Consider the following 25234-nt stretch of genomic DNA (forward strand, 5'->3'; position numbering starts at 1 on the left):
GGAAAACCTAAACCCTACATGTAGAAAACAAAATACATGTGTATAATTGAAATGTTGATTTGGTAACATTATTAGCTTAAATTGTACTATAACTAAATTGGAATTATTATTTCTCAGTGTTTCAATAACTGTCAAATGTAAAGTTAGACAAGATCCCTGATAGATGCCACGTGCACATACCATGCACTTTCAGTTCTTGGACAAGCTAAGTACAATAATTATAATAAAAGTGTTATACAAATCATATTTTATCATATAATAAATGAAAATATATCTTAATCTATAATAGGACATCAAATGTATGTTTACCACAATGATTATGGCAAAATTGTATTTTAATTACATTCACTATTACTTCTGTAAAGTAATTGCATTATATTGTAAATACAAAATAATTATGTATTTCAATGAATTACAGTCACACAATATTTACAGTATAATGATAATGTAATTATAATGCAATTACTTTATAGAAATATTTGTGACAAATGTAATCAGATTATATTCTGCCCAACACTGGATCATGGCATATTATTTTTGCCTCTACTATTTATTCTGGAATTGATAGAACTTTGTAAATTGCACTTTTCTTAGTATATATATTAAAAAAAAAAATAATAAAAACAAAAAGCACACACAGAGCTTACGTGACACTATACATAAAATGATACACGATATTGCACATAAAACGATTATTAATAATTTATATTAATGATAATTTTTTCATTGACTCGAACAGAAACTAACCTATCGCGTTCACTTTAATAACCATGTATTCGTTATATCCGATAAATTAACGGTTAAAATGAATATTAAAATTGCTTTGCAGTAATTCCTTTGTTACTACAATTTCTACTATTCCTACTATAAATTTGGTAGAACATTGATATTACTGTAGGTAGTTTGCATATAAAATATGTAAAACTGCAGTACTACATACAATTATATTCCTCAAACATTAGAATTATTTTTTGTTGCATAAATTCTATCAATGTAGTATCACACACATTTGATTAATCAAATGCATAATAAAATAAAAACAAATATCTGACTTTTACTTTAGGAAATTACCTAGTAAAATGCTTTATGAAGAATTATTTGTGCTGCTCGAATTAATGGTGTAAGTGTTGTTAAATCTGCACAATTCTCTAGAAATGGATGACATAACAATTCTTCAGCTGTTGCTCTTTCATCAACTTCAACAGCCAAACATCTTTCTAAGAAGTTTTGAAATGTCGGACTTAATGTGTCCCATCTGGGAATAGAAGGTTTACCAATAGCAGCAATTAAATATAAGGCTCTTAAAGGTGTTTCTTTCATGTAAGGTGGTTCACCTTCTATCATTTCAATAGCCATAATACCTAAAGACCAAATGTCCACCTTCTTGCCATATTGTTTTCTTGTCACTACTTCTGGTGCCATCCAATAAGGAGTACCAACCATAGTTTGTCGTTTCTCATCACCATCTATATTAGCACAAAAACCAAAGTCTGTAACTTTCACAGCACCATTCATACCAAGTAGCACATTATCTGATTTAATATCTCTATGAATAATTCCTCTTGAATGTAGAAAATTAATTGCCTTTAAAACCTCTCTGCAAACTGCTGCTATCTGAGTTTCTTTCATTACAGTTTCTGTAACAACGTCCGTAAGCGGTCCACCTTCTAACAATTCCATAATTACCCAGAGATGTTCATTTACAAGATACGCATCCAAAAAGTTGACAAGATTTGGGTGTTGAAACTCTTGGAGAACCTTAATTTCAGTCAATATCAGTTCCTTTTTAGGTTGCTTTGATAAATCTATATCTTTTATAGCAACTCTGTGATTAGTCTGTGAATCAGTGGCTATAAATACAGTACCTGAAGCACCGGCTCCAACTTCCTTAGTTTTTTCAAAACGTAGATTAGGATCTCCATTATGACAAATAGCCCGAAGTTCTTCAAAAATTTCTTCATCAGTGAGTTTCATCACTGTGGAGTCCACCTTCTTTCGAAGAACAGGACTTTCCTCTGCTCTGTTTGGAGCATTTTCATCTTCTGGGAACTGATCATCTTCGATGCGATATGTATTTAAATCTTCAAGGATCTCTGTAAGAGTCTTCTCTACTCTATCGTGGAATATTTCTGGTGTAATTTTTGGAGTCTTGTAAACAATTGCTTTAGGTGGAAGCTCTGGTAACCTCTGTACTTGACTATCCGTAGAACCAACAGAGGTTGAACCGTCCGAATCTCTGGACTGACATTTCTTTGACAGGATTTTATCAATTTCTTGCGATTCTTCCTCGATCAAATCCTCCGTGACGAAAGGTTTGAATACCTTCTCCTCTGGTTTTCGTTTGATCGAATAATTATAGAATTTAATGGCCTGCAAGGCGGCTGCAGGATGCTCGTCCTGCTCTGATTTCGATATCTGAGTGTTGAGCAGGCGAATCCAAGATTCGGGGAGACCTTCCAATTGTCCGGTTTCAGCATTTTTACTCACATGAAATTGATGAGAAACGTTGGTGGGTAAACCAATTTCGGCGGCAACCGTGTCGTTGATTGGGCCAGTTTTTTTCCTCGAGAACAACTTCGTTATGTTGAGACTCATTTTAGCGCGTAGCCTCGCGCTTTTATTGCGTTTCCGTTTACGATATATCGTAATCTTTTTTATCGAGAAGGACGAAAATGGAGGAAGGGGAAAAGCACGGTCCCTTTTTAAACCATAACTCTCATCGTAACGTGACTCGCCTGACTGTCTATCACGGCAGGACATCGAACGCAACTGTAGGCGTGTTACTTTACGTCACCGTATTCAATAGGTGGCGGCACATTTTGAAAATGCGTAGCGCAACCGTAGCCACTTAATCTATGATTCAAATAATACCAATACAAATTTGCCAAAATTCTATTTTATAAAACTGTATTTTATGTTGGAAATAAAGATTAAAGATAAAAATAAATTCCATCTAAAACGATTACCTGCAATGTGATTGTAAGCATAAAAGTGATTTTCATTTTTTAAACGATTAACTAATTTTGCACGATCGCATAAAAACCACGTGTATAAAATTCGTTTGAGAAACACATTTCCTAATACATCGTAATAGGTAAAAAATCGCCCGAAGTATAAACAAGTTTCAAATCGCATACGCAAGCTTGCATCACATATATTGCATAATAATAATTAACGACATTTAAGATAAGTTTATTGAAAAAATGTAATCTGAAGAAGACGTGGATAAAATGTTACAGTAATTATAGCAGATGTAACTACATTTCAAAAGTTTGCATTTTAATATTCCAAATTCTAATTTAATGTTCCAAATGATGACTCTGATCAATAATACATGTTCGAAAGCGGTTTAATGTGGATTGTTTTATTCTTTCTTGTAATTCGTTATAAAAATTTACACGAACTATTCAAGTACGAACTCGTGTCGTTGTCTTGTCATAGAGTAGTGCAAAAATATTATGGCAAATGTGCCGTGTGTACGGCACCGTGGAATGTTAATTGTTTACATATCATGTGGTATTGAAGGGCATGCCATTAGGTTACAGTATAACAAATGTAGAATCATACGTGTTAAAAGCACCAGCACACTATGTCCTCCATGTAATCAAATAACATTTGTTTGAAAATTTTTTTCTATCTTTAAAAATAAATGAGTTACTCTGATATGTCCCATCCAGTATATGTATATATACCACCCAAAAACTGTATCAAGAGGCATTCAGTCCGAATTCTGCTTGCGTTTAGTTCACGTCACATCTCATCACGCCATTTCTCAACTGTTAACCTTGGCACTTTAATTGTGAACTGTGATTATACTTAGAATTTACCCCGTTAAACGCTGTTAGTGTTGAGCGAAATATATAATCTAATTGAATTTGCCACGATTAGATCTACGGAATAATTGTGTTGTAAATGTACGGTAAATTATACGGTTTAATGATTTACGATTATGATTATATGGGGATTACGCAATAATTACAGTGCAATTATTTTGTAAAAATAATCAGATTACACTTTGCCCAACACTGAACGCCGTTTTCTTGATGTAACGCACGTTTTGCGCTTCATAATTGTGTGTTAATCAAAAAGTGCTCCTTCCGTGCAATCGACAAAATGGACGATTAGTGACGAGAATCTTTTCTTTAAAAGCGATTTGTCAAGGCAATGTAACAATCTCTGGGAATTCTTTCAGACTCGTATTATCCAAACATATATTTAAATGAGATAATACCGCGAGCAGACGCGATGTATACAATGTCTATTAAAACTAGTGGCGGTGAGAAAGATACAAAGAAAAATCGTTTCTCTGGATATCAAATTATAACTGTAATTATAACTTTTTAAATGTGATTAGAAGCACATGAACATCTACTATAAGTATATCTGTGTCTTCAACTATCTTTATACATACGATGTATCGTTAAAATGACTCTACTTAGAGCTCTAAATTTTAAGAACGTATCCTGAGCATTAAGCGAAGTCTTACTGTACTATATCGTTAAATACGTCAAGTGTTTACGAGTTTCTTGCCTGTATTACAATAAAATGTAATAAAAGTGGACAAGTTATGTGATTTACTTGTTACCAAGCACAAGTAATATAATTCTACACGTAATATTTGAATAGATTTGCGTAATTCTATCACAATATACATACAATGTGTATAAGTATATGTAATATAGTATTTGTTATAATAAAGGCTAGTAATTAAATAAGACTCTTTAAATACGACAATTTCAATGGACGCGAAAATATTTATGTAAAAGTTATGAAGACGCAATCGTCCGAAAAATGCACCACCATATTAGGTTCGATTTTTGTTCGTTACACTTAATAAATATTTATACGATACTTTTATACGTTGAAGAAACGAGAAACGTTCGGCTCGTTCAACAACAACGCGCGTGCTGCCCTTTCTTATCGCGTGAAGAAACCATATTATCGTCATGTTTTCGACTCTCTGTCCCCCACACCCCACCACAATTTTTCCTCCCCTTTCCCGATGGTGTACAGTACCGAGTTTCATCTCTCACGTACAGGGTGTCTTTAAAATCTTATCACTCTGAATAGTTCGCACGGCTTCATTTTATTTCGTACCGATTGTTCGAATTTCCGTCGTTATGGTCGTCCACGGATTCCACTAATTTAGACGGGAAAATGACTAATGCGTTAAATGCTACTTCGTACTCGGAAACTGCACTTAGCTTTACTATTGTTCCTCCATAGTGAAACAGTGTACGAATTACAAAAGTACGCGTTTACGTGACATATGGGTTGGAGAACATTAGATCGCTAAGGATAACATAAAATACAAAAGTGTTTATATCGATTTCTTTTGGAGTATAACACTCTCGAAATGGCTATCATATCTAACCGTATCATCGTCAAATTCGAGTTGTATTTCTTTTTTTTTTTTTTTTTTTTAAATGTTTAAGTAAGAAGACCGAAGTTATTTAAAACTAAACCAATCCACTAATCCAATTAGAATTAAATGGAAACTTCCGCAACACTGCGTACGTTAAAACTACATATATTAAATCGGTAAATCCTCCCACTTTTCCATTCTTGGATGAAGAGAGGGGATGCTTTGCTCCTCTGTGTCTCTCCTTCACGCGCCTTTCCTGCTAATAAATAAAATATTAACTGATAGTTAATACAAAGACATTATTCGAGAACGCGCTAGGAAGCGGGTGCAAGTTTTCACCTGAAAAATTACAGTTAATGTTCGCGTTTCTAACAGTGATTCCCTATATCACCTGTGACTAATTGTAGACTGTGACAGATTCTGTCTTTGTAAATTTTGTTATTTATTTTTTTTTTGCTATAATCGCTACGATTTTTATATTCTTTTCCTTATTGGTATTTAATCAAGAAGCTGAGACGCGATTTTTAAATCTGTTTCACAAAGTGCTACGTTGCACGTCCGCAAGTTCATGTGATGAGCCTTGTGCACTCGCTGTGGGTTGTTCTGATAAATTAAACGTTTCCTAATCCCAGACCAATATATAGTTACTATGGTCCAATTACGGCGCCAGGTAAGTCGTATTTTAAATATTGTATTTCTTAATGCAGAGTAAAATGTCATAAAATCTCTATTTGTTAATTGTGTACCATACCGTATTGTTGAGTATCAGTTTGTCGTTTGAGGCTTGATGAAACTACCTACAATGTTTGCGAAATTATAGATTCAATTTAAAAAAAATGTAATAACTTCTAAAAATTACACCCCTTCGTTCGTAAAATCTAGCTTGGCTGTTTATCGACGGTTTTGCATTGAATCTTTGCAACTATCTCATTGTTGTTGCAATGATGCAATACTCTTTAAAACGTTTCGTTAAAAACACTGTTTCTTGTCTTTGTTCACTAATGAATGTAATGATTTATGTTATTCCGTGGAAAAGTGCAGATTCATTACTTATGTATTATATACGCAAATAGTTTTCCATTTATTTTAAGTTTGGAACATCAATAATATTTTCCAAATTTCCTTAAAGAAGGGTATTTACTGTAAAGCAAAAAAAACTGAGAAATATTTTATTATGACATTGTCGCTCTTGTTCTTAGAAATTCCAATGAGACATTTAGGCGCGTGCAATACCACGTGCTCGTGTTCTCTTATTTCTGATACTGATGATTTCAATTTAAGAGGGAGAAAAAGAAATTCTATCGAACTGCGATGATTCATTTCATAAAATTTAAATTTCGCGTGTTTTTTAAAACCCGAATGAATGAAATAAAATTTATTAAACCACGCCTACACAATTACATTGGCTGAATCTTATTGTCGGTGCTTCCGTAAGCAACTTATTATCGCACACAACGATTTACAAAAATCATTTATCCTATTTATCGTGACATGTGCGGTAAATGATTTGTAAAGTATAGCACATTATCGCTTTAAATTTTCATGTTTGCTTCGTACGAGTTGAGGTTCACCAGATATATGTATCGTCAAATAAGCACTTTCGTAACTCTGATATAAATTGAACCGGGATTTCTACTGTCATTCAACGGGTCTTTGTTTCGAATAATAAAAATGGCGCTATTACATTTAACTAACTGCTTCTTAACAAATCCCTAACTATATATAAATTTGAAATTAATGAAAAATCTAGTCACCATCGAACAATACACGAATTCATCCAAGTACCTGTATTCGTAACAGACATTAGACGCATTCAAAATTACGCAATAATTTCAATGTCAAAATAAATGCTTAATAATAATGTTTAATTAATAAAGTGATATGTTTGCAATAGATTTTATCCTGCGGGACTTTACTGAATCAATTTCAAACTAATGTTAGATGGAATTCGTCTTTACAAATCAGAGATAAGAAAGTAATACAACCGGAACGCTCTTTCAAGGTATAACGTTTGTGTCATAGAAATATTTAAATAAATTCACAAAACGAGCATTTCAAGTAAAGTTTATAAATATTATATTTATAGTATGCAGATTTATCGGTCCGTCTTGCAGGACCTGAGCAATTACAACCCAAACCCAATGTCAGTGATCTGTTGTTTGGTAAATATTTCACAGATCATATGTTAAAAATATTTTATCACGAGGCTTTGGGAGGATGGCAGGTGCCAGAAATTACACCGTTTGAAAATCTAGTCCTTCATCCAGCATCAAAAGTATTCCATTACGCCGTAGAGGTATGTAAAGCTTACACCTAAAAGGATTTCGCGTTGATTTTGAGAACAATGAGAAAGTTAACTTTATGACGTTTATAAACATAAAATATTGTCTGTACGCGTTACTGTTTCAGTTGTTTGAGAGTCTGAAAGCTTACAGAGGTGTAGATGGAAAAATACGAATTTTTAGACCACAATTAAATATGGAACGAATGAAGAATTCAGCAATACGAACTGGCTTGCCTACTTTTATTGGGGAAGAACTAATCAAATGTTGTTGTAAATTAATTAGTATAGATCAAGAATGGGTACCCCATTCTACTGCTTCTAGTCTCTACGTACGTCCAACTTTTATAGGTATAGATGTAAGTATTTATTTCCTATTACAAACAAAATTCTTTAACTGTGAACAAAAGTTAAAGAGAACAGATATCTGTGAGGTCGCGTCATAGTTATTCTGTACATTACAATCAGTCGGATGATAGGAAGAGTAATCGTGTCACTTATGTCACATATGTCATTAAGACAGATACATATGAAAGTAAGCAATATATTTCCCAATATCTAATGATAATACATGATAAACAGGGGCATGACGCTTTTTCATTGGGACAGGGCCATAAGATACAGCTAGATCAAATGCTACACAATGATGATAACTATAAAATATTTAAATCATGATATACAACCCAAAATAATTGAAACATATTGTTACATATTAAAATTGTTATTCTACAATATTCATGCTTACAACAATGTTATGTAAAATTAATACAAAAAGTGTATTGATATGATATCTTTTTGTGCAAATAAGTTTAGAGAATTCACTGATATATTACTTCCAGATGATGCAACATTGTTATTAGTAGAACTAATCTAAACATGCACAAAATCATAAAAAATTGATTGAGAGATAATGTTTTAGGAACATATATCTATCGTATTTATTTCCGCAATTTTACATACAAGATCAATAACTAGAAATAAAAATAATAATCAGCATTAGAATAAGCATGAAAAAAATACAATATATAATTTAAATTTTTTATTTCTATGTAGCCCATGCTTGGAGTGACATCGTCAGAGTCTGCCTTGCTATATGTTATTTTATCACCTGTGGGTTCCTATTTTAAACAAACAGGTGAACACGTTGGTGTGTCTTTACTAGCAGATCCTCGGTACACAAGAGCATGGCCAGGTGGTTGTGGTAACTACAAAGTAGGTAGCAACTATGGTCCCACTATTTACGTACAAAGAGAAGCCATAGAAAAGGGTTTGCAGCAAGTGCTGTGGCTCTATGGAGAAAATAACGAAGTTACAGAAGCTGGGACTATGAACATCTTTATGATCTGCATAAATGATGATGGAGGTAAGCACGATTTTATAATAACTTTTAATTAACTGTCTTTGCATCTTGTTTGAAATTGATTAAAAATATGTAGTTTAGTTTTATACATTGCTAGAAAAGCAAGCTTATATTCTAGTTATGTTACTACTGTCCTTAACTCTAGTAAATGTTTATTTTGCAATATTTAGAGAAAGAATTAATAACACCATCTTTATCAAATGGATTAATACTTCCTGGGGTTACCAGAAATTCTATTTTAGCAATAGCTAGAGAATGGAATGAATTCAAAGTTACAGAACGAACATTCTGTATGAACGAAGTTTGTCAATTGCTTTCAGAAAATAGAGTAAGATTATTTGTATACTTTTTATTGTATATTTTTTAAATGTTATTTCAAAATTTTATTTTAATTGTAATTTTACTGTAGTTACTGGAACTCTTTGGAGCAGGAACAGCCTGTATAATCAGTCCTATATCGTACATTGAATTTAATGGTCGACCATTACACATACCAACATTGGAGCATTCAGAACCTCTTTATAAAAAGTTTTTAAAACAATTAACGGACATACAGTATGGTGTTATACCGGACCATCCATGGGCTATACCAATCGAATGAAAATAGAGTAATTTATTGGTTCATTTAATATATATCTATTGCTCAGGGTGGATCTATATAGATGAATGTTAGCATTCATTATATTTACAATGCTGAGTGATTTATGAAAATTCATTATATTTAAATTCGTTATATTTAAACTGCAGAGTGATTTATGAAAATTCATTCAATGACAATCAGTGATTTATGAAAATTCATTCAATGACAATCAGTGATTTATGAAAATTCATTCAATGACAATCAGTGAATTATGATTTTTATATTGTTACTTTTACAAACTAAGCATAAGCGACTTTCTTAGAAATATACAGGGTGTTCGGTAACTGGTGGTACAAGCGAAAAGGGGGTGATTCTACATGAAAAAAAAAAATCTAAAATATAGAATAAAAATTTTTCATGCGAGGCTTTGTTTTCGAGAAAATCGGTTTTGAATTTTCGTCGAGTACGCGCACGCTTGATCATGTCTTGTTATAACGGATCTCGCTGTAGATCATTGTCTCGATTGAAGTTTATGTTGATAAACACTTCCAGTGTCACGGAATTGTTTATTAACTTAAACTTAAACTTAAACTCTAAGAATACCCATCGAGACAATCATTTATAGCGAGATCCGCTATAACGAGACATGGTTAAGTGCATGCATAAGTACTCGGCGAAAATTCAAAGTCGATTTTCTCGAAAACAAAGCCCCACATGAAAAATTGTTATTCTATATTTTAAACTTATTTTTTCATGTAGAATCACCCCCTTTTTGCTTGTACCACCAGTTACCGAACACTCTGTATAAGAAATGAAAACATTTGTCTGAGATAAAATTCAGGGATTAACACTTTATCATTGTTGACGAAGTAATTGTTCAACGTTAAATTTTAAAAATATAGATGATAATTTGTATATAAATGTAAAAAAATGCGTGTATATATGTATATGTGTGTGTGTACATGTATGAACACGTATTATTCGTTGAACGAAAATTTGTACTTAGCATGAAGCGTATGATACTATATGTATACGTATAAATATATATTTTTTTAGATTAATCATTACTTTATTTGAAAGATATCATTGTAAAAATTAGATAGTGAAAATACATGATTCTACGGCTAAGGGAGACATTAAGATAAAGTTATTTAAGAAACGTATTGTTATACAGTTTTTTTTATGTGTAATAGTAATTTTGTAAAACAATTTTCAAATGTGATACAATCCGATAACAGGTGATATTTGAAAAAAATAAATTGAAAGTAAACGTTAAGCAATATTTATTTATACATACTTTTATTATTTGAGATAAATGACCGATTTTGAACACGCATGGAATTCGCATGTTTTAACATGAATCCCAGGGTCGTTCCTGGCGAGGGTGCATAAAGTACCCTCGCACCAGGGCGGTCAAACTCAAAGGCGATCGCAGACGATTTGTTATATATAAAGTTTTGACTAACAAGAATAATAATACAAAATTTATACCTTTTCTGAAGATCACTTTATGGGTGGTTTACGATATTGTTAAGGTATACGCGTCAATTCGTTTGTTGTGTTGTAAATTTGTATGTTCGTAGTTCCCACCAAAGATTCAGAGAGAATTACCCGCCAAGATTGTCACTAAGCAACTATTTCACAAACTAGACACTACTGTACGAGCAACGACATAGAACTGAACTACGTACTATATCAGCGCCATTCACGGACTGCTGTGAAAACAAAGTCTGACTTCGCCTTATTGGCCAGAGTACACGAGCACCCATTGGCTCCGGCTATGCTCATGTGCATTTTCAATCGATCTCTCAAAGCGCTTCTATAAGTTTTCTGTCTACGTTGTTAGGTCATTCGAGGTGATAAGTTCGTTAAATTGCGAGTGAGTACGGATTACTTTTACGAAAAGAGCAAATATGTACGGAATTCAGAACATAACTAGGAAAACTCCGCAATTAGCAAAGTTTGTTGTAAATCAACGCAGAACATACCTTGCCACTCCTCCTAGATGTAAAGTATCATTTGCCGTAAGTATTATTTGCATCGAATGTAATTGCGTAATAAGTCGATGGAACGATATAAACTAAAATGTATGTCATATTACGATAATACAGGAGTTACGTATATCTATAATGTATAAGTTTCTTCTTACGTTTAAAAAAAATATTTTTGCAAACTTTTTCTTTTTAATATTTTCATTATTTTTTCTTGTAAAGCCTTGATAAATTGTCAAGAAAGATTGGTTTTTTTCTTCTTTCGTGGTTTTGGAAAATAAAAAAATTGAATAGATAGGTTCTCTGCAAAGTAACATAAAGGATATAAGGTATGTTAATTTGAATTATGCATTTGTTTTCTCCTGTATAATAAAAGGTAAAAAGTATATAATTATTTGGTTTTAAATTATTGGATTGTTAGTGACTAGTAATTATTGATTTTGGTTTGCTTGTTGCAGGAAAAGATGCTTCATGGTGCATTTTTCTACGTAGGAGTGATGGCAGTTCCAATGTGGATTGCATATCACGTAAGAGACTACAATGGAACAAGATAAAAAGTAAAGGACTGAAGTTACCCAATTAGTTGTATGCTAAGATGTAAGAATCAAGCAAACTGTACGTCATAATATATGATCTAAAGTTGAAATATACCAAATTAAATGAAACAAATAAAAGAAGTTTTGATTGATTCTGTAGAACCACATCAGAATATTTAATGTAATTTGCATAAATTTATTATACAAACAATTGCAGTCTTACATTTATGTTTGTACAAAAAATAGTACCATAAAAACGTAAAATATACCGGTTGTTATAAAAATAGATGCACATAAATAGCAATAAAATAACATGGAAATTTACAATTTAATAAAACAAAACGCGAAAACTCATTTTCTTCGTAGCGAAAATGTATTTTATAGCAAAGATTTTACTGTAATAGTACAGAGGGCATAACATCATATTTATGCTAATGATACTTTTTATACTACAAGTGTCAGCAACAGAATAATAAATCCACGATGTTAGATACAAAGTTAATATTCATCTATGCTATTTAATATAAAAATATATTGAGTTTCTGTACACAAATGCACACATCGTGCAGATCGTAATTTCTGTATTTGCACCGTTGGAATGACTGGAGTCGCGAAAATTACAAGCGAGCATTTCTCTCGCGACAGGCGGGTCTAAAAGTTCGTTGATCCAGATGTTGTATTTTGTCAATTAGTCAATCGTCAAGAACGTGTCGTGTGTTTTGTCGGTTGTGTCTGCGTTTTTTGAAGCACGTGGCGCAACATTTCTCCTGGACGATCGATGATATGTCGCACATGCGTCTGTATGTTGCGCACATCGAGTTTGGCACGATGGTATCCCTACACTCTGAAACAAATAAACGTGTTAACGAGGCGGACAGTCCTACAAGAAGAGGACCTTAATCGACGACTTGAATTTCATTGAGCTTTCCAAGACGATAGCAGAAATTGCGGTGGTGAAGCGAGATGATTTCGTGGCTCGTAAACTTATTTTTTCTTACAATTTTTATGTACGTTTGAACTTTTCACATTTTCAGCGAACTACGTTCATCCTCGGTTGCATGTAATTACCGGATTTATCGTTCGCGCACTGCCGCCTCTGATAACAGCGTCTCGTATCGCTGGGCCTTTTCTCGGGGTTGCAATCGTCGGACAGTAAATCCGTTATACGATCGCGGCACTCGACTTCTCTGTGTTTAACGCCGAGCCTCGCTAGACAAGACGCGTTGCAGGATCCCCATCTTCCTGCAAGTATGCCCATAAAGATCAATGCCTTAAAGGATATGCCGATCCGACTTTTCGTTTTCGAGATATCGTAATTTATGTAAAGTGGCAATTATTCAATTTCCACTATCTCTCGGTCCGTCTTATGTACAATAGCCTATTAACGCGTATTAAAAATACCAAAACTTTAGACGCGTGCAGCTTTGAAACTACTCGTGCTTTCTGCATAACTGAGCCATCGTTGGAAGCGGTAAACCTTCCCCTTTAAAATGGCTTTCGGTTTTTGACGATCCGACTTTCCATTTTTGAGATACCGTAATTTATGTAAAAGGTAATTTTTCTAATTTGACTGTCTCTGTCTCCGTCTAACGCGTCGCGTCGGATCTCCTTCTCGCACGTTGACCCACTGACCGAGTGACGTAGTGTTTACTATTTACTACGAGCACGCGCGGTCAACGATCTTGACAAAGCCGTAGTAAGAAAGTAAACAAACCCTTCGGAACCTTATATTTCCGGAACTAGCCACCGCATCGACTTGAAACTAAAATCACTATATCTCCGGAACTAATTGCGCTATCGACTTGTTCGAACGCTCGTTTTAAAGGGCATTTCGTTCTCTATCCAATGATTATACCATCTACTATAATTTATGCTGGCATCCATGTTTGTTTTGAAGTTTACTTTTACGCTACATACTCAAAGAAGTTTCAGCAATTCCTACTGATCATACGACTAGTGTACGATAAAACTGGATCATAAATTATTAATTTAATTGAAAATTAAATTTAAATACAGGATGTTTGCGTAATTACTAGCCAGTACTTTTTCTTAAATAATTGTTTTCTCTAACTATGGTATCGACTTGGAACAAAATTTGTTTTCAAGGGCGTTTTATCTTCTATCCGATGAAAATTAAAAAATTTTTCAACAAAAGAGGATATCTTACGAATAAACATCAAAATACAACTTTCTATAGATATAATGGAAAAATTACAAGTACGTTGCCTCGTAAAATAGAAAAAGAAAGACTGGTCGTTTGACCGGTCATGGTAGGAATGGGTATACACGAGGTGCCGGTGGGTTTAGTGTTAATGGCACCGCTAAATCTGAACACTGTCTTAAGATATTCAGTATATACTTCCATAGGAAGTAGTAGAGACGTAGGAGAGACTACTAACGTATCTTTGAAAATATTCGTATTATTGGAAAAGTAAAATGTTTGGACCATCCTGGGCAATGGAACTGTTTTGGGACTGTTCGTGATCGAGATTAACGAGATACTTACCAGTGATCCACCTTCCACCCTGACACAGTTCAACGGTGGCCGGTTTGGTCTCTGGACTACAATCTCCTTGCACCGAGCAAGTCACTTTTCTGTTTCTCTTCCCGTTGGAACAGTGGCTCCATTTCGAAACGATCCACTTCGATTTGGTATTGTACATGGAATTGTCCGGGTTCTCGTCGACGACGTTGTCGAACTCGAGGATCTCCGGTTCCTCGGTGGTCAGACCGTCGACGATCGTGATACCGTCCTGATCGTTGGAACTTACGTTATAGAAGGAAGCATCCTTATTGTCCGCGTAGACGATCAAAGGTGATTCGGTGGTGGAACCACAACGCGGCAAGTTGGGACACGGGCTGACTTCCTCGGGCCTCGCGTCTCTGTTGCAATCACGATCGGGCAGAGCCAGGTCCGAACGATCAGGACCCATCCCCGAGGAAACGCACATCACCGATCGCTTCCGCAAAGCCCCCTCCCCGCAGGTCACCGGACACATTTGCCACGGGCCGATCCACCATCTGATATTACGCCAGAATGATTTACTATCGCGGGAACTAACTAACTTGTTGCGCGTTAGGTACGAACGACGCGTTTATGTTTTAAAACCGCGATTACATTACACGTAGCGTGGGTTCAGTGAAATCTTTGGACCGTTGTAACTTGGTGAAAAGGATCTTCTACCATCACGATCATAAAGGATTGTTTTCTTAGAGTTATGATAATTTTTATCAGCGTTTCTTTTCTTTATCTCGTTGAACCGTGTACTTTACCTGGCAAGACAGGGGTTCAGATTGCACTCCCGCAAAATCGGCTCGAGTTTCTCGATACTCTCGCAAAAATGATCCTCGACGACTCCGCTCTTTTTCTCGTTGCAGAGGGGTTTCGATATTTGCGTGCCGCCCCCGCAAGTGGCCGTGCAGAGCGACCAGTCGGAGAATACCCAAGAGTACTCTGGCGCCCGGTCGGGCTCTTTCTTCGGCACGGTGTACTCGTATCGTAGTCCGAAATTCCGATAATGTCTTCTGGAAATCAACTGTAGCGATGGCGCAAGGTTATTGAGTACGAGAACAAAGTGGCTACGGGGAGTTACGAGAATCGCGATGGCGTGTGCTTGGAATTTCTACTGAAATTCAATTCTACCTATTTTGAGTCGACGTCGAATACATACGTAGATCGCTATGTCCTCTTTAATGGGCCCAGGGATTCTGATCTTCTCCCTATCGCGATCTCGCTCGTACAAAGCTGGAGTCCCGGCCACTTCGTACTCCCCTGCTAAGGTGATCTGCCTGTCCAGTTAGAACAGAGATCTAAATTTGTTAAAATGTTTTTCGCGACGTTTCGTTTGTTTCGCGTAAAACTCAGTAATCGATTGCTAGCCGATATAAACATTCGCTGTGACCAGATCCGCCGTTAATTGTTTATTTTCTTTCCAAATATTACCCACCGTTTCCCGTTGAGGAAGTACTTGTCGGAATTCGGTACTCCTATGCCAATGTAATTTTTGCTGTTACCGATTTCCTCGATCTTTATGTTCCTCGAGCCGGACGGAACGACGACGACCTGCTTGTACCCGGAACCGTCGTTTTTATCGTAAATACCACCGGTTGTCTCGCATTGGGTCCCATCGCCGTGGCAAATGCCGCAACGGTCTTCGGTGGCGTCGGAATCGACCGTCCAGTCGCAGCCAACTTTCTACGGTTCGAAGGTTAATACGATTCCAAGCTTTATTGGAAACTAGAGTAATAATTGTCATACTTATTGTTATTAACAAGAACAGACTAACTCGACAGATTCCCGAGATGCACATGTCCCTGGTACCAACGTTACAGGGTGTACCATCCAGAGCGGCCTCGCCCCACGGAACGATTACGCTTTCCTCTGTATCGGTGCAATACAATTCGCAAGGTTCCGCTTCAATTAATGACGATATCGATTATTATTCTAGAGATCGAACATCATTGAATCGTCGCTCGAGAGAAAGACACCACGTAGGGCATAATAATTGGGGGAAAAATATCGTTTGATCGAGCGTCGCGGTGAAAAGATATCTTACTTTGATCGAAATACGGTAACCAGGTGTAGTTCTTTCCCTTGTACTCTTTGCCGTCGTAGTCGCTGCACTGAACGGCTCTGAAGCTGGCGGCGCCTTCCGGGCAAGGCTGCGTGTTGCAAATTTTGTATCGTCGCCTCTCGCCTATGCAGAACTTACCATCGTGCGCCGGTTCCGGGTGATCGCACTTCCGTTCGACGATCGAGACACCCGCGCCGCAGCTTCTCGAGCACTCGCTCCAACTGCCCCATTCGCCCCATCCGCCGTCGATCTGACGCGGTCTGTCCACGATCGGCACGCACTCTTGGTTTTGGCACCACTACGACAGAATTATGGTTCTCGATGAACTAGCCTTCGATTCGTAATTAGTCTAGCGGCTAGCCAAACAAGTATAAAAAGGCATTGGACGTGCAAACAGCTAGCACGGTTTATGACATGGACGACAGCGAAACTGTCTTTGAGAAAGCCATTTCTGTAATTAGAATTTTTAAAAGCATGTCCGTAGTAAGAATTTGTTAACGGCCTCGATGGTGAATCGCTAGTGTCAGAAACCCTGAGTTTCCCCAAGGGTCTTCGATGCAAGGACCAGCGACCATCGACTGGTCACGCTGGCGACCTAGGACCTTGGGAAATTCTAAGTCGGTAATTGGTTAACCCCACCTTGTAGGGGGTTGGCCAAAGAAAACGGCGACAGCCGCGTAAAGAAAATGTAAAAAAAAAGATGAGAGTTCTCTCGAAACCGTTGCTCGAGAACGACGTTCAGAAATAAAGAATTTCGAAAAGTGAACGCTGTGATTATATAGTACAAACGCGTGATCCGTTATTTCCATTGCAACGTAGCTATGTATCGAATTAAAAAGATAGTTAGTGATCTATACCATGTGTTTTCCACAGTGGGTCCCCGGAGCAGCCGGATGAAGTATAGTAGTGCAAGCATCGTCAACGATGCACCATAATTTCGAGCAGATCTGTGAACGAGATCACCGAGTTTTAATTACCGTGATAATTGATTGTCTTCTTTTCGTTACCTCCTGCAAGGGGGAGCAAACAGAGGCCTCTCTAACGCCGAATTGAAGTCTGCACTGATGCTCTGCATTATACATCGCGCCCGGTGGTAAATCCGGATACGCGTAATCGTTGTCCGCCGGTTCGTCCTCCAAACACTCGCCTTTTCCTTGACTGAAATAGAAACACGAGTCGTTCACGGTGAATCGAATCGATTCTTTCTCGTCGGGGGTGTTCTTACTCTAGAAAATTCGTGATGTCTCTTTTGGAGCATCTCGACCAGGCTACGCCAATGGTGTCCATCTCGATCGTTGGCGTCATAACGTGCAGCGTGTCACCGTCGCGTTTGCTGCATCCGATTTTCTTCGTATCGTGGTACATCCCGAAGCTGGAATTTCAATCGAAAACGTCCACTGATAACAGAATAATCTTATGGCCGACGAAAGAGGCGATTTAAAGTTAAAATTACGCGACGCGCGCCAATATTCGTATCGTTCGAAACAGGGATCGTTCGAGGGAGGGAAATAATTGTTTTCCATGTCCCAGCGATTATTTTTAAGCCAACGGCGCGCGTGATATCGTGTAATATTGTGTCTTTCGAGGCCACGACGACGGATTTCGCTCACTTGTGTCCCAATTCGTGCGTGATCGTGTGCGCCAGGGTGATTCCGTTGTCCTCGTTGACGCTGCAACTGCGGTCCGGTTGGCACATTCCGGCTACGTGGGCCACTCCCAGCGTGCCGCACGGCGTGTTCGCCCTCGAGCAGATGTCCTCCCTTGTCACCAAAATCGCCACGTCGTGGTGATTCGGATGCGAGTCGTCCGCCGGGTTCAGTTTCTGTTGCCATTTGCAGAAATTGTACAGCGTTCGCTCCGCGTTCACCGTGATGTCAAGCCCTTGCTGATAGAAACGTCGATAAATCAAAATTTTAGATTTCTACCATTCCCCGTCGCGGGTAAGTTTTATAGTAAACGTACGGGTCTCGTGAAACGTGATAGTTTCGTCGGAAGAAAAATTTCATCGTTCGCGCGGTACGATTTTACAAGAATTTTACGCGCGTTCGGATCGCCGAAGGGAATAAAAATCGCTCGAATTCGCACGTACTTCCGCCTCGTCCTCCTCGACGAGAATAATTCTGACCACGACGACGTTGATGAAATTCCCGATGGTGGGGTCCAGATAGAGCGACGACACCATGTTCATGATGGTCAGCAGATACGTCTCGACGTCGCCGTCCTGATGAAAAGCCATCATCGTCGTGTCAGCGACGACGAGGGCCTCGACGTGACGCGGTCGGCTGATCGATCTCTTGGAACGCTGCCATCGTTTCGTCGGATGGTGTTTCCTTCTGCCGCGTCCTTGAACTTGAACGAGACCCGGCTGCGTCTGCCATTCGAGCCGCGTTTCCGTCAATCTCCTCGGCTCTGTGCAACGTTATCGGGCTGATTAACACGAGATCGCCTGGGCCTCCGAGCTCCGCCAAATGCGGGGAAACGAAATCTCTTATAAGCTTTTCGAAGCTTTGAATTCTCCGCATAAATTCTATATAACATCTCGGTGATCGATAGGTCGAAATTAGAGGTAGCGTATCTAGAAATTGTGAGGCGCACGTGCGGTCACAATCACGAAAAAGATGTACACGCGGTAGACACGTAAGACGCGTACGCTCGATCCCTTAATTTATGCAGATTGGTTGATCGCAGGCGTGCAATTAAGATTTCATTCGAGCCTATCCCGATAGATCGGCCGCGTTGCCGAAACGGATATTCGTTGTAGCTAATTACAGGTTTGAGGCGAATTGGATTATTCCGTGTTGGTCGGTTCGTTCGACGCCGCCACCTATCGACCGCGGTGATCTTACTTCTACATATATTGATCTTCTCGCGTTTAATCCGGCCGAAACGCGGGGTCGTAACACGTTTAATAGGTTCGATTCGGAAATCGTGCCACGGTGGTTTTCGAATTAAATCGTGTTCTTGGAAAACTTCAGAGACTAGGATCATTTTTGCAATTAATCGACAATTATCTGCGGTAAAAATTAACGAGATACGCCCACGGATCGATTTGTCGATCTTGAAGATGCGAGAAACGTGGATGTTAAGCGGCATTTGTGGGTGATAGGATAAATAGATCGAGCAGTGTATTAACGCGTTCATCTCGGAGGTAATTAGTGGTGAAACGAGAATAGATGATTGGCGAGATGTTATCGTGCGCGTTGTACCGGGAGCAACCGTTGGACAAGCTCGTAAATATCGAATTTCGATTTTTGTCAGGTAAGCCTGGTCAAAGATGTTCGCGCCGGTAAAAGAACGAGCAGAAGATGTCGCTGGAACGCCCACGTTCTCTGTAGCTCCGATTACATTATACGCGTAGACGGCATAAATAGTTGTAATACGCGCTGCTGGATGAGGAACGAGAACTTGGGAGCCGGACCAGAAACACCGTCGAAGACTGGAAAAGAAAAAGAAGGTGTCGATTCGTTCTCGCTGTGGGTGCCGTTCATCCTTCCTTTCTTCGCTATTAATTACAACTAGCGATGGGTACAACACGAGTCATTCCAAGAACATTCCTTTTATATCTTATGAAACTGTTTTTATGCCATATTATCTCGTTTAAGTGGGTTATAAAAAGATATTCAATTATACGAGATGGATACCTTCGAGTATCTTTTATGTATCGTACGTAACATTGAAACAATGAAACTTTATCGTTACGTGCCGATATTGATCGAGGAACGATAATATTGCATTTAGCAATTAAACGATTTAGCGTATCGAGCGTGTGTCGTTGCGCTTCGCATCGGCCTAATTAGCGGAAGTGTTCGAACAGCGACGTTCGAGGAACATAAACGACAGGAAACAAGGCGTGGCCGTAGTATTTGTCAAAATTGATTTACGATCGTGAATTAATTCTGCTGGTAGTTTGCTAATAGAGAAACACTATAGTCGGTCTAATTTGTTCGTAATACGAAGTTTTACAAATCGGTCTGGCAAAAATGTCTGGTTGGAAAGGCAGTTCCACTCGCTTAATAGTAGCGAACGGAACGTATTTATACGATCGATTTAAAATTCATGACCGTCCATTGAGAAATAACGCGTTTACTATTACAATATCTTACCGGCGACGTTATTAAGCCGTACAATTAGAATAACTAAAATTCATTGCGATCGTAAGTAATCGCATCGATACGAGAACGAGAAAAAATGGTATCGCTTAATTAGGGACCGTGCGTCACCGTGCCCCAAGTCGCCTTTAATTACGCGGTCCCTGCAATTATTGAGAGAAGAGTTCTCGAACGGTAACATTTGTCGTGTCCCGGTGCAATTTACATCCGATAAGAAGATAACGTTTGGCATCGACACGCCCACGCCGTTTGCAGCTCGTGGAATCGGAAGTAAGAGAGACACGAAGACGATAATTGAAAATTTTCCCATCCATCAGAGTTGCAAGGTATGACGGGTGTTCGGCCATCCCTGGAAAAAATTTTAATGGGAGATTCTACAAAATAAGACGAAAATCAAGAATATCAATTTGTTGATCGAGGCTTCGTTAAAAAGTTATTAAAAAATTTCAAATCGTTATAAAAAAAATTATTTTCGGCTGCAGGGGTCAATTGCAATCATTTTTGGTGAATACATACACCTACGAAATCCTTCGCACTTTCAAGAAAAAAATTCTTTACCAAAAATATACTGCGTGGCCGGAAAATAGCATCCTTGATTTTCATCTTATTTTGGCTTCTAGAATCTCCCATTAAAATTTTTCCCAGGGATGGCCGAACACCTTGTATAGGGGAAACACGAACAAAACCGGGTATTTAAACAATTATATTCTAATTAATAATATCGAAGTTATGTAACTTTATCCTTAGCGTCCCGATTTTGCCCCGGTAATCCCTAACTTGGTAGGCTCGAGGAGCAATCTATTGTATCTACTTTTCCACCATAGTTTTCATCGATATAAAATTCGTAGACCTAAGAAAAAGTGGCAGAGTTATTCGTGTATTGGATAGGAGAGCGACGTACGGTTGGCTGGCTGTGGAAGAAGAAAAGAAGAAGGTTGGGCAGAGGCGGGTAATGGTCAGGTTTGACGGTGGTAAACGGGGGATCGAGACGGAGGAACGAGAAGAGGAGGAGAATGGTGTCGGTAAGATTCTCACCGCGAGTGCCACAGTTTCTCTCGAGTTTTCTCTTCTTTTTTCGTCGGCGTCTGGTGCGGCCGGTCGCGGCGGCGCCGATTTCGAGCTGCGGCTGCTCGGCGGATCTACGGAACACGAGATGCGGCCTACCGACCAGCGAGTGAAGTTTCCGTTCTCGGCCTCCCGGAGACCGCTCCTCGGCGCCGGCGTCTTTCAGCCTTTCCTCCAGGCCGACTCGTTCTTCTTCCGGGGACAGGGCGACTGGTTCCAACCAGAACTCCTCGTGCTCGCCACGCAGCATGCCCGCCTGAAACACGAAACCCGCTATCGCGTTACTCCGGGTCTCTTTGTTCAGCTTTTGCCTCGCCAACTGCAGTGAAAACTCGATAAATGTCACTACTCCGGGTCCGGTCAGGAACACTTATGGAATAGGAGAATCGTTTTTCGAATTTGATTGTAGTTTGCCGATGCCTCGAACATAGAAAGAGTCGGTAGCTAAAGAAGAGAGAGGGACTGAGAACCAGATTTATCGCCTCAGTTTAAATATCCGTTACACATTACATTTCTGAAAATATTTCAGTTTGCACAAAATCTGAAATTGCGTACCAAAACGTGTTCAATTTCGAGTGAAATGTCTCAGTGGAGTTAGGGAAAGGTATTTAATAATAATTCCAAAACATGTACGTACTGGTATCTTCGCAAGGTCAGTGGATAGTAGTACATTTATCGAACAATTGTAGCTAACGAAACCTCCTATCTCATAAGTGTTGCAGTTTCTGATCACTTACAGGGTAACGGAAGCGTTCCGTTTGAAAATAGCTACCTTCTATTCGATAAATGTACCCAGCACTTCAACCCGACGTTCTTTGATGTTTCCGAAGATAGAAAAGGACATCGCAAGAAGGATAAACAAAGAGAGAAAGACTCTCAAGTACAATATTTAATTCAATATTATGCTAACAAATATTGACCGATTTAGAAAAATCTCCCCACATGATAGTAAAATTTTTATTAAAAAAAAATAAAAAATAAAAAACTTTCTTCTTGCACAGTAGTGTGGTCACACTTACAGGGGCATTTAAACGAAGATGATGAAGGCAATAAAAATTTTTAAAGAAAGCCGCTACGTCTCCGGTTACACTTCGCCTCACTGGTTCAAGGGGGATCCCCCTAGTGGTGGGGATAAAAATGTATCATTTACGGAACAGCTCTTGAGGACATTTATCGAGTTTTCACTGTACCACCAGATCATCCCATAACTAACGCGAATTTTCATTTAGAAAAGCCATCACGCTGGAGTTATCGAAAAAAAAAACGTTTACGCGAGATAAGAGCGACGGATGAACTTTAACCGGTCGTTAATCGTCGGCGTACGTTTCAAGAGACTCCGTGGTAGGCTTGGCGCGTATGTAACACCTTCGAAACAAGAAACGGTACAATGTAAATTGGTTTCGATGCTGGTAGAGATTGCTGCGTTCACAGGTACACCGATGTCATTAATCATTCCCGATCATCGATAGCGTTCACCGGTTTCCGTCGAGTAGCAATCGATCGCTGGAACACCCATCGTTCGATTTCGATGTAATTCTAATTCTACGTCCGCCCTTTCTTCGATCGCCATTGCTTATTTATCTCTAAGCTACAAGACATTGTCCGTAGCTGGTCGCCTCGATCGGATACCAGTTTTTGCAGAAATATAATTTATCCTGTCGTCGATATCCCAGATACGAATTCTCGTATTACGCGGAGGCTCGAGGAAACAATGAACGCCGTGCAAAAATAGCTGGGAATAATCGGTTTGAGAGGAATGGCGGCGTCGTCGAGACGGAGGGCCTGAAATACAAGTCGCGCGAGACCTCCGCGCCGTTTCGACTATTCCCTGACGACGACCGTGAAAAATCACGGCGCCAGCCTCGCAAAGGTGAGCTCGAAGAGGGGCGCCGTCGAAGGACCTCAAAGTGAAAAAGGTCCGAGCGTGATTCAGCGCCGCACGGGGTCTCACGGAGCCTCGGTCCTTCTTCTTCTCCTCCCGCCAGTCGCCTCTCCTCTCTTCTTTTCCCTTCGTCTTCATCTTCATCGTCTTCTCTCTATTCCGCGACGGTCTGACTTCCTTTTTTGCCTCGTTTCTTTTCATTTTACGCGCACAGAAACTCCGTCGCCTATACATATAAGGAGTGATTTGTTACCACCGTGCGGCTTCAACGATGCCGCGAACATTGTCGTCGGCTCGGTTAACGATCGATGCCGATTTTTCTCGTTTCTTCTCGACCGGCGCGATGTTCGTTCCCTGCAAGACGGTTCGGTTTCAACATAACGATAACCCACGCGCAATAAGACTTTGAACACCGTCGGGCTTCAAATACGAACGCATCGATATTTCTATTTCAAACGTTTCGATGGAAAATCGCGTTTCAAGCCTCCAAAGAACGTGGTTCGAGGCAGGGGGCGGATGGAACGGAACGTCGACACGTTTAAAAGTTCATTAAGCGTTAAATTTATTGTAAACTCGGTATTTTTGCGTTCGATGCTAACTAGTTGAATCTACATAAATTGCTTGCCGCATAAATTCACTACACTAGCGGCAATTTATAAGCGGAACCGGTTAACTAGTAAAAGTATTATATGTGTTTACTTTGTTCTTATTTTTTCCGATCGCCTCGCCGAACTAAGCCAGATTTATCGCGGGCATATCTGTAGCGTGTTTCCATCTTATCCGTAAAATCGATTGCTCCTTTGATCCATCTTGCAAGTCGTTAATTAAGTTCTATTGTTATGTATCAGTATTTTTAAAATAGCGTCATAGATTCACCGATTTACATGTTCCAAAGTTTAAGTGATCTTTCCATTACTTTAGTCCCTGTTTACTTTGCTGGGATTCGTCGTGGCTAAAAGACAGTCCGTTCGTTTAAAGTTGGCGCGAGTTTGCGTCACCGGCGGCGATCGTATCTTCGTTTGCATCTTGCGGTTTAGCCGATCGAGTCGAACGATACGATTTCAATGAGTCTCCGCGGCGCGCGAAGACGATAAAGACGAGCCCCGGGACCGGCCGTAGATCATTTCGGGCTATCGGTGAATAACGATCGCTCCGGACGTTCGAGCGGAACCCGCGTAAATGAAGTAATTTCGTTCTGGCTAGGTGTTACTCTAACCCGTTGAATGGAAATGGATGAGGACATTATCGATTCAGCGATCTGCAGGTCGTTCGTTACTCGGGTGTCTTGTGCATGCGTGCCGTGCGCGGACTCGCCGCGGGGACTGAATGCTCCCAATCACAAGTAAATATATTTCTATGACGGTGTCTAGCCGTCGGTCGGCTTTCCATTTGGACGTCTTTGTTCGTTTAATTGGGCCCCCGCGCGTTTCGCGGCACGGTTCCAGAACGAGTGTGTATACGGAACCGGCGCGGCGCTTCTTTAGTCGTTCC

General features: G+C 39.0%; 3 protein-coding genes across 5 annotated transcripts in view; 1 reads left to right on the forward strand and 2 right to left on the reverse strand.

The window, feature by feature from the left end:
- Positions 1 to 522: 522 nt before the first annotated feature.
- On the reverse strand, positions 523 to 2752 carry LOC122401542 (serine/threonine-protein kinase PAK 3). Its single transcript, XM_043403744.1, has one exon. It carries the CDS (start codon positions 2593 to 2595, stop codon positions 1072 to 1074), a length of 1524 nt encoding a protein of 507 aa, XP_043259679.1. The 5' UTR covers positions 2596 to 2752; the 3' UTR covers positions 523 to 1071.
- A 2886-nt stretch (positions 2753 to 5638) lies between these two features.
- LOC122401437 (branched-chain-amino-acid aminotransferase, cytosolic) lies at positions 5639 to 10721 on the forward strand. Of its 2 annotated transcripts, none has more exons than XM_043403561.1 (7): positions 5639 to 6035; positions 7260 to 7367; positions 7452 to 7661; positions 7775 to 8005; positions 8700 to 9009; positions 9177 to 9334; positions 9416 to 10721. In XM_043403561.1, exons 1-7 carry the CDS (start codon positions 6015 to 6017, stop codon positions 9605 to 9607), a joined length of 1230 nt encoding a protein of 409 aa, XP_043259496.1. In that variant the 5' UTR covers positions 5639 to 6014; the 3' UTR covers positions 9608 to 10721. The 2 variants fall into 2 exon arrangements, with proteins under 2 accessions (XP_043259496.1, XP_043259497.1); XM_043403562.1 differs by having other exon boundaries at positions 6008 to 6035; positions 7480 to 7661.
- A 1750-nt stretch (positions 10722 to 12471) lies between these two features.
- LOC122401453 (A disintegrin and metalloproteinase with thrombospondin motifs 10-like) overlaps positions 12472 to 25234 on the reverse strand; it is a 52031-nt gene continuing 39268 nt past the window's right edge. The window contains exons 4-17 of one of the 2 annotated variants that reach the window (XM_043403582.1): positions 21832 to 22117; positions 18777 to 19096; positions 18298 to 18572; positions 17913 to 18059; positions 17695 to 17845; positions 17545 to 17634; positions 16670 to 16985; positions 16400 to 16527; positions 16061 to 16308; positions 15785 to 15902; positions 15387 to 15649; positions 14620 to 15134; positions 13182 to 13355; positions 12472 to 12957 (exon numbers count right to left, since the gene is read on the reverse strand). In XM_043403582.1, coding sequence (XP_043259517.1) covers positions 12806 to 12957; positions 13182 to 13355; positions 14620 to 15134; positions 15387 to 15649; positions 15785 to 15902; positions 16061 to 16308; positions 16400 to 16527; positions 16670 to 16985; positions 17545 to 17634; positions 17695 to 17845; positions 17913 to 18059; positions 18298 to 18572; positions 18777 to 19096; positions 21832 to 22117 — 3183 coding nt within the window. In that variant the 3' untranslated portion in view covers positions 12472 to 12805. Of the gene's footprint in view, positions 12958 to 13111; positions 13356 to 14619; positions 15135 to 15386; positions 15650 to 15784; positions 15903 to 16060; positions 16309 to 16399; positions 16528 to 16669; positions 16986 to 17544; positions 17635 to 17694; positions 17846 to 17912; positions 18060 to 18297; positions 18573 to 18776; positions 19097 to 21831; positions 22118 to 25234 lie in introns of both variants that reach the window. The other variant, XM_043403583.1, reaches the window with a different exon arrangement.

Source organism: Colletes gigas, unplaced genomic scaffold (genome assembly GCF_013123115.1).
Source record: "Colletes gigas isolate AHSC1104 unplaced genomic scaffold, ASM1312311v1 Colletes_gigas_Sc00025, whole genome shotgun sequence".
In the NCBI taxonomy this organism is placed as follows: domain Eukaryota; kingdom Metazoa; phylum Arthropoda; class Insecta; order Hymenoptera; family Colletidae; genus Colletes; species Colletes gigas.

Bases quoted from the DNA above. Each gene is read 5' to 3' on its own strand.
- LOC122401437 (XM_043403561.1), top strand. From the start codon at position 6,015: ATGGTCCAATTACGGCGCCAG. The intron at 7,368-7,451 runs GTATAACGTTTG...TTATATTTATAG, and splicing joins AACCGGAACGCTCTTTCAAG to TATGCAGATTTATCGGTCCG. The intron at 9,010-9,176 runs GTAAGCACGATT...TGCAATATTTAG, and splicing joins CTGCATAAATGATGATGGAG to AGAAAGAATTAATAACACCA.
- LOC122401542 (XM_043403744.1), bottom strand. From the start codon at position 2,595: ATGAGTCTCAACATAACGAAGTTGTTCTCGAGGAAAAAAACTGGCCCA.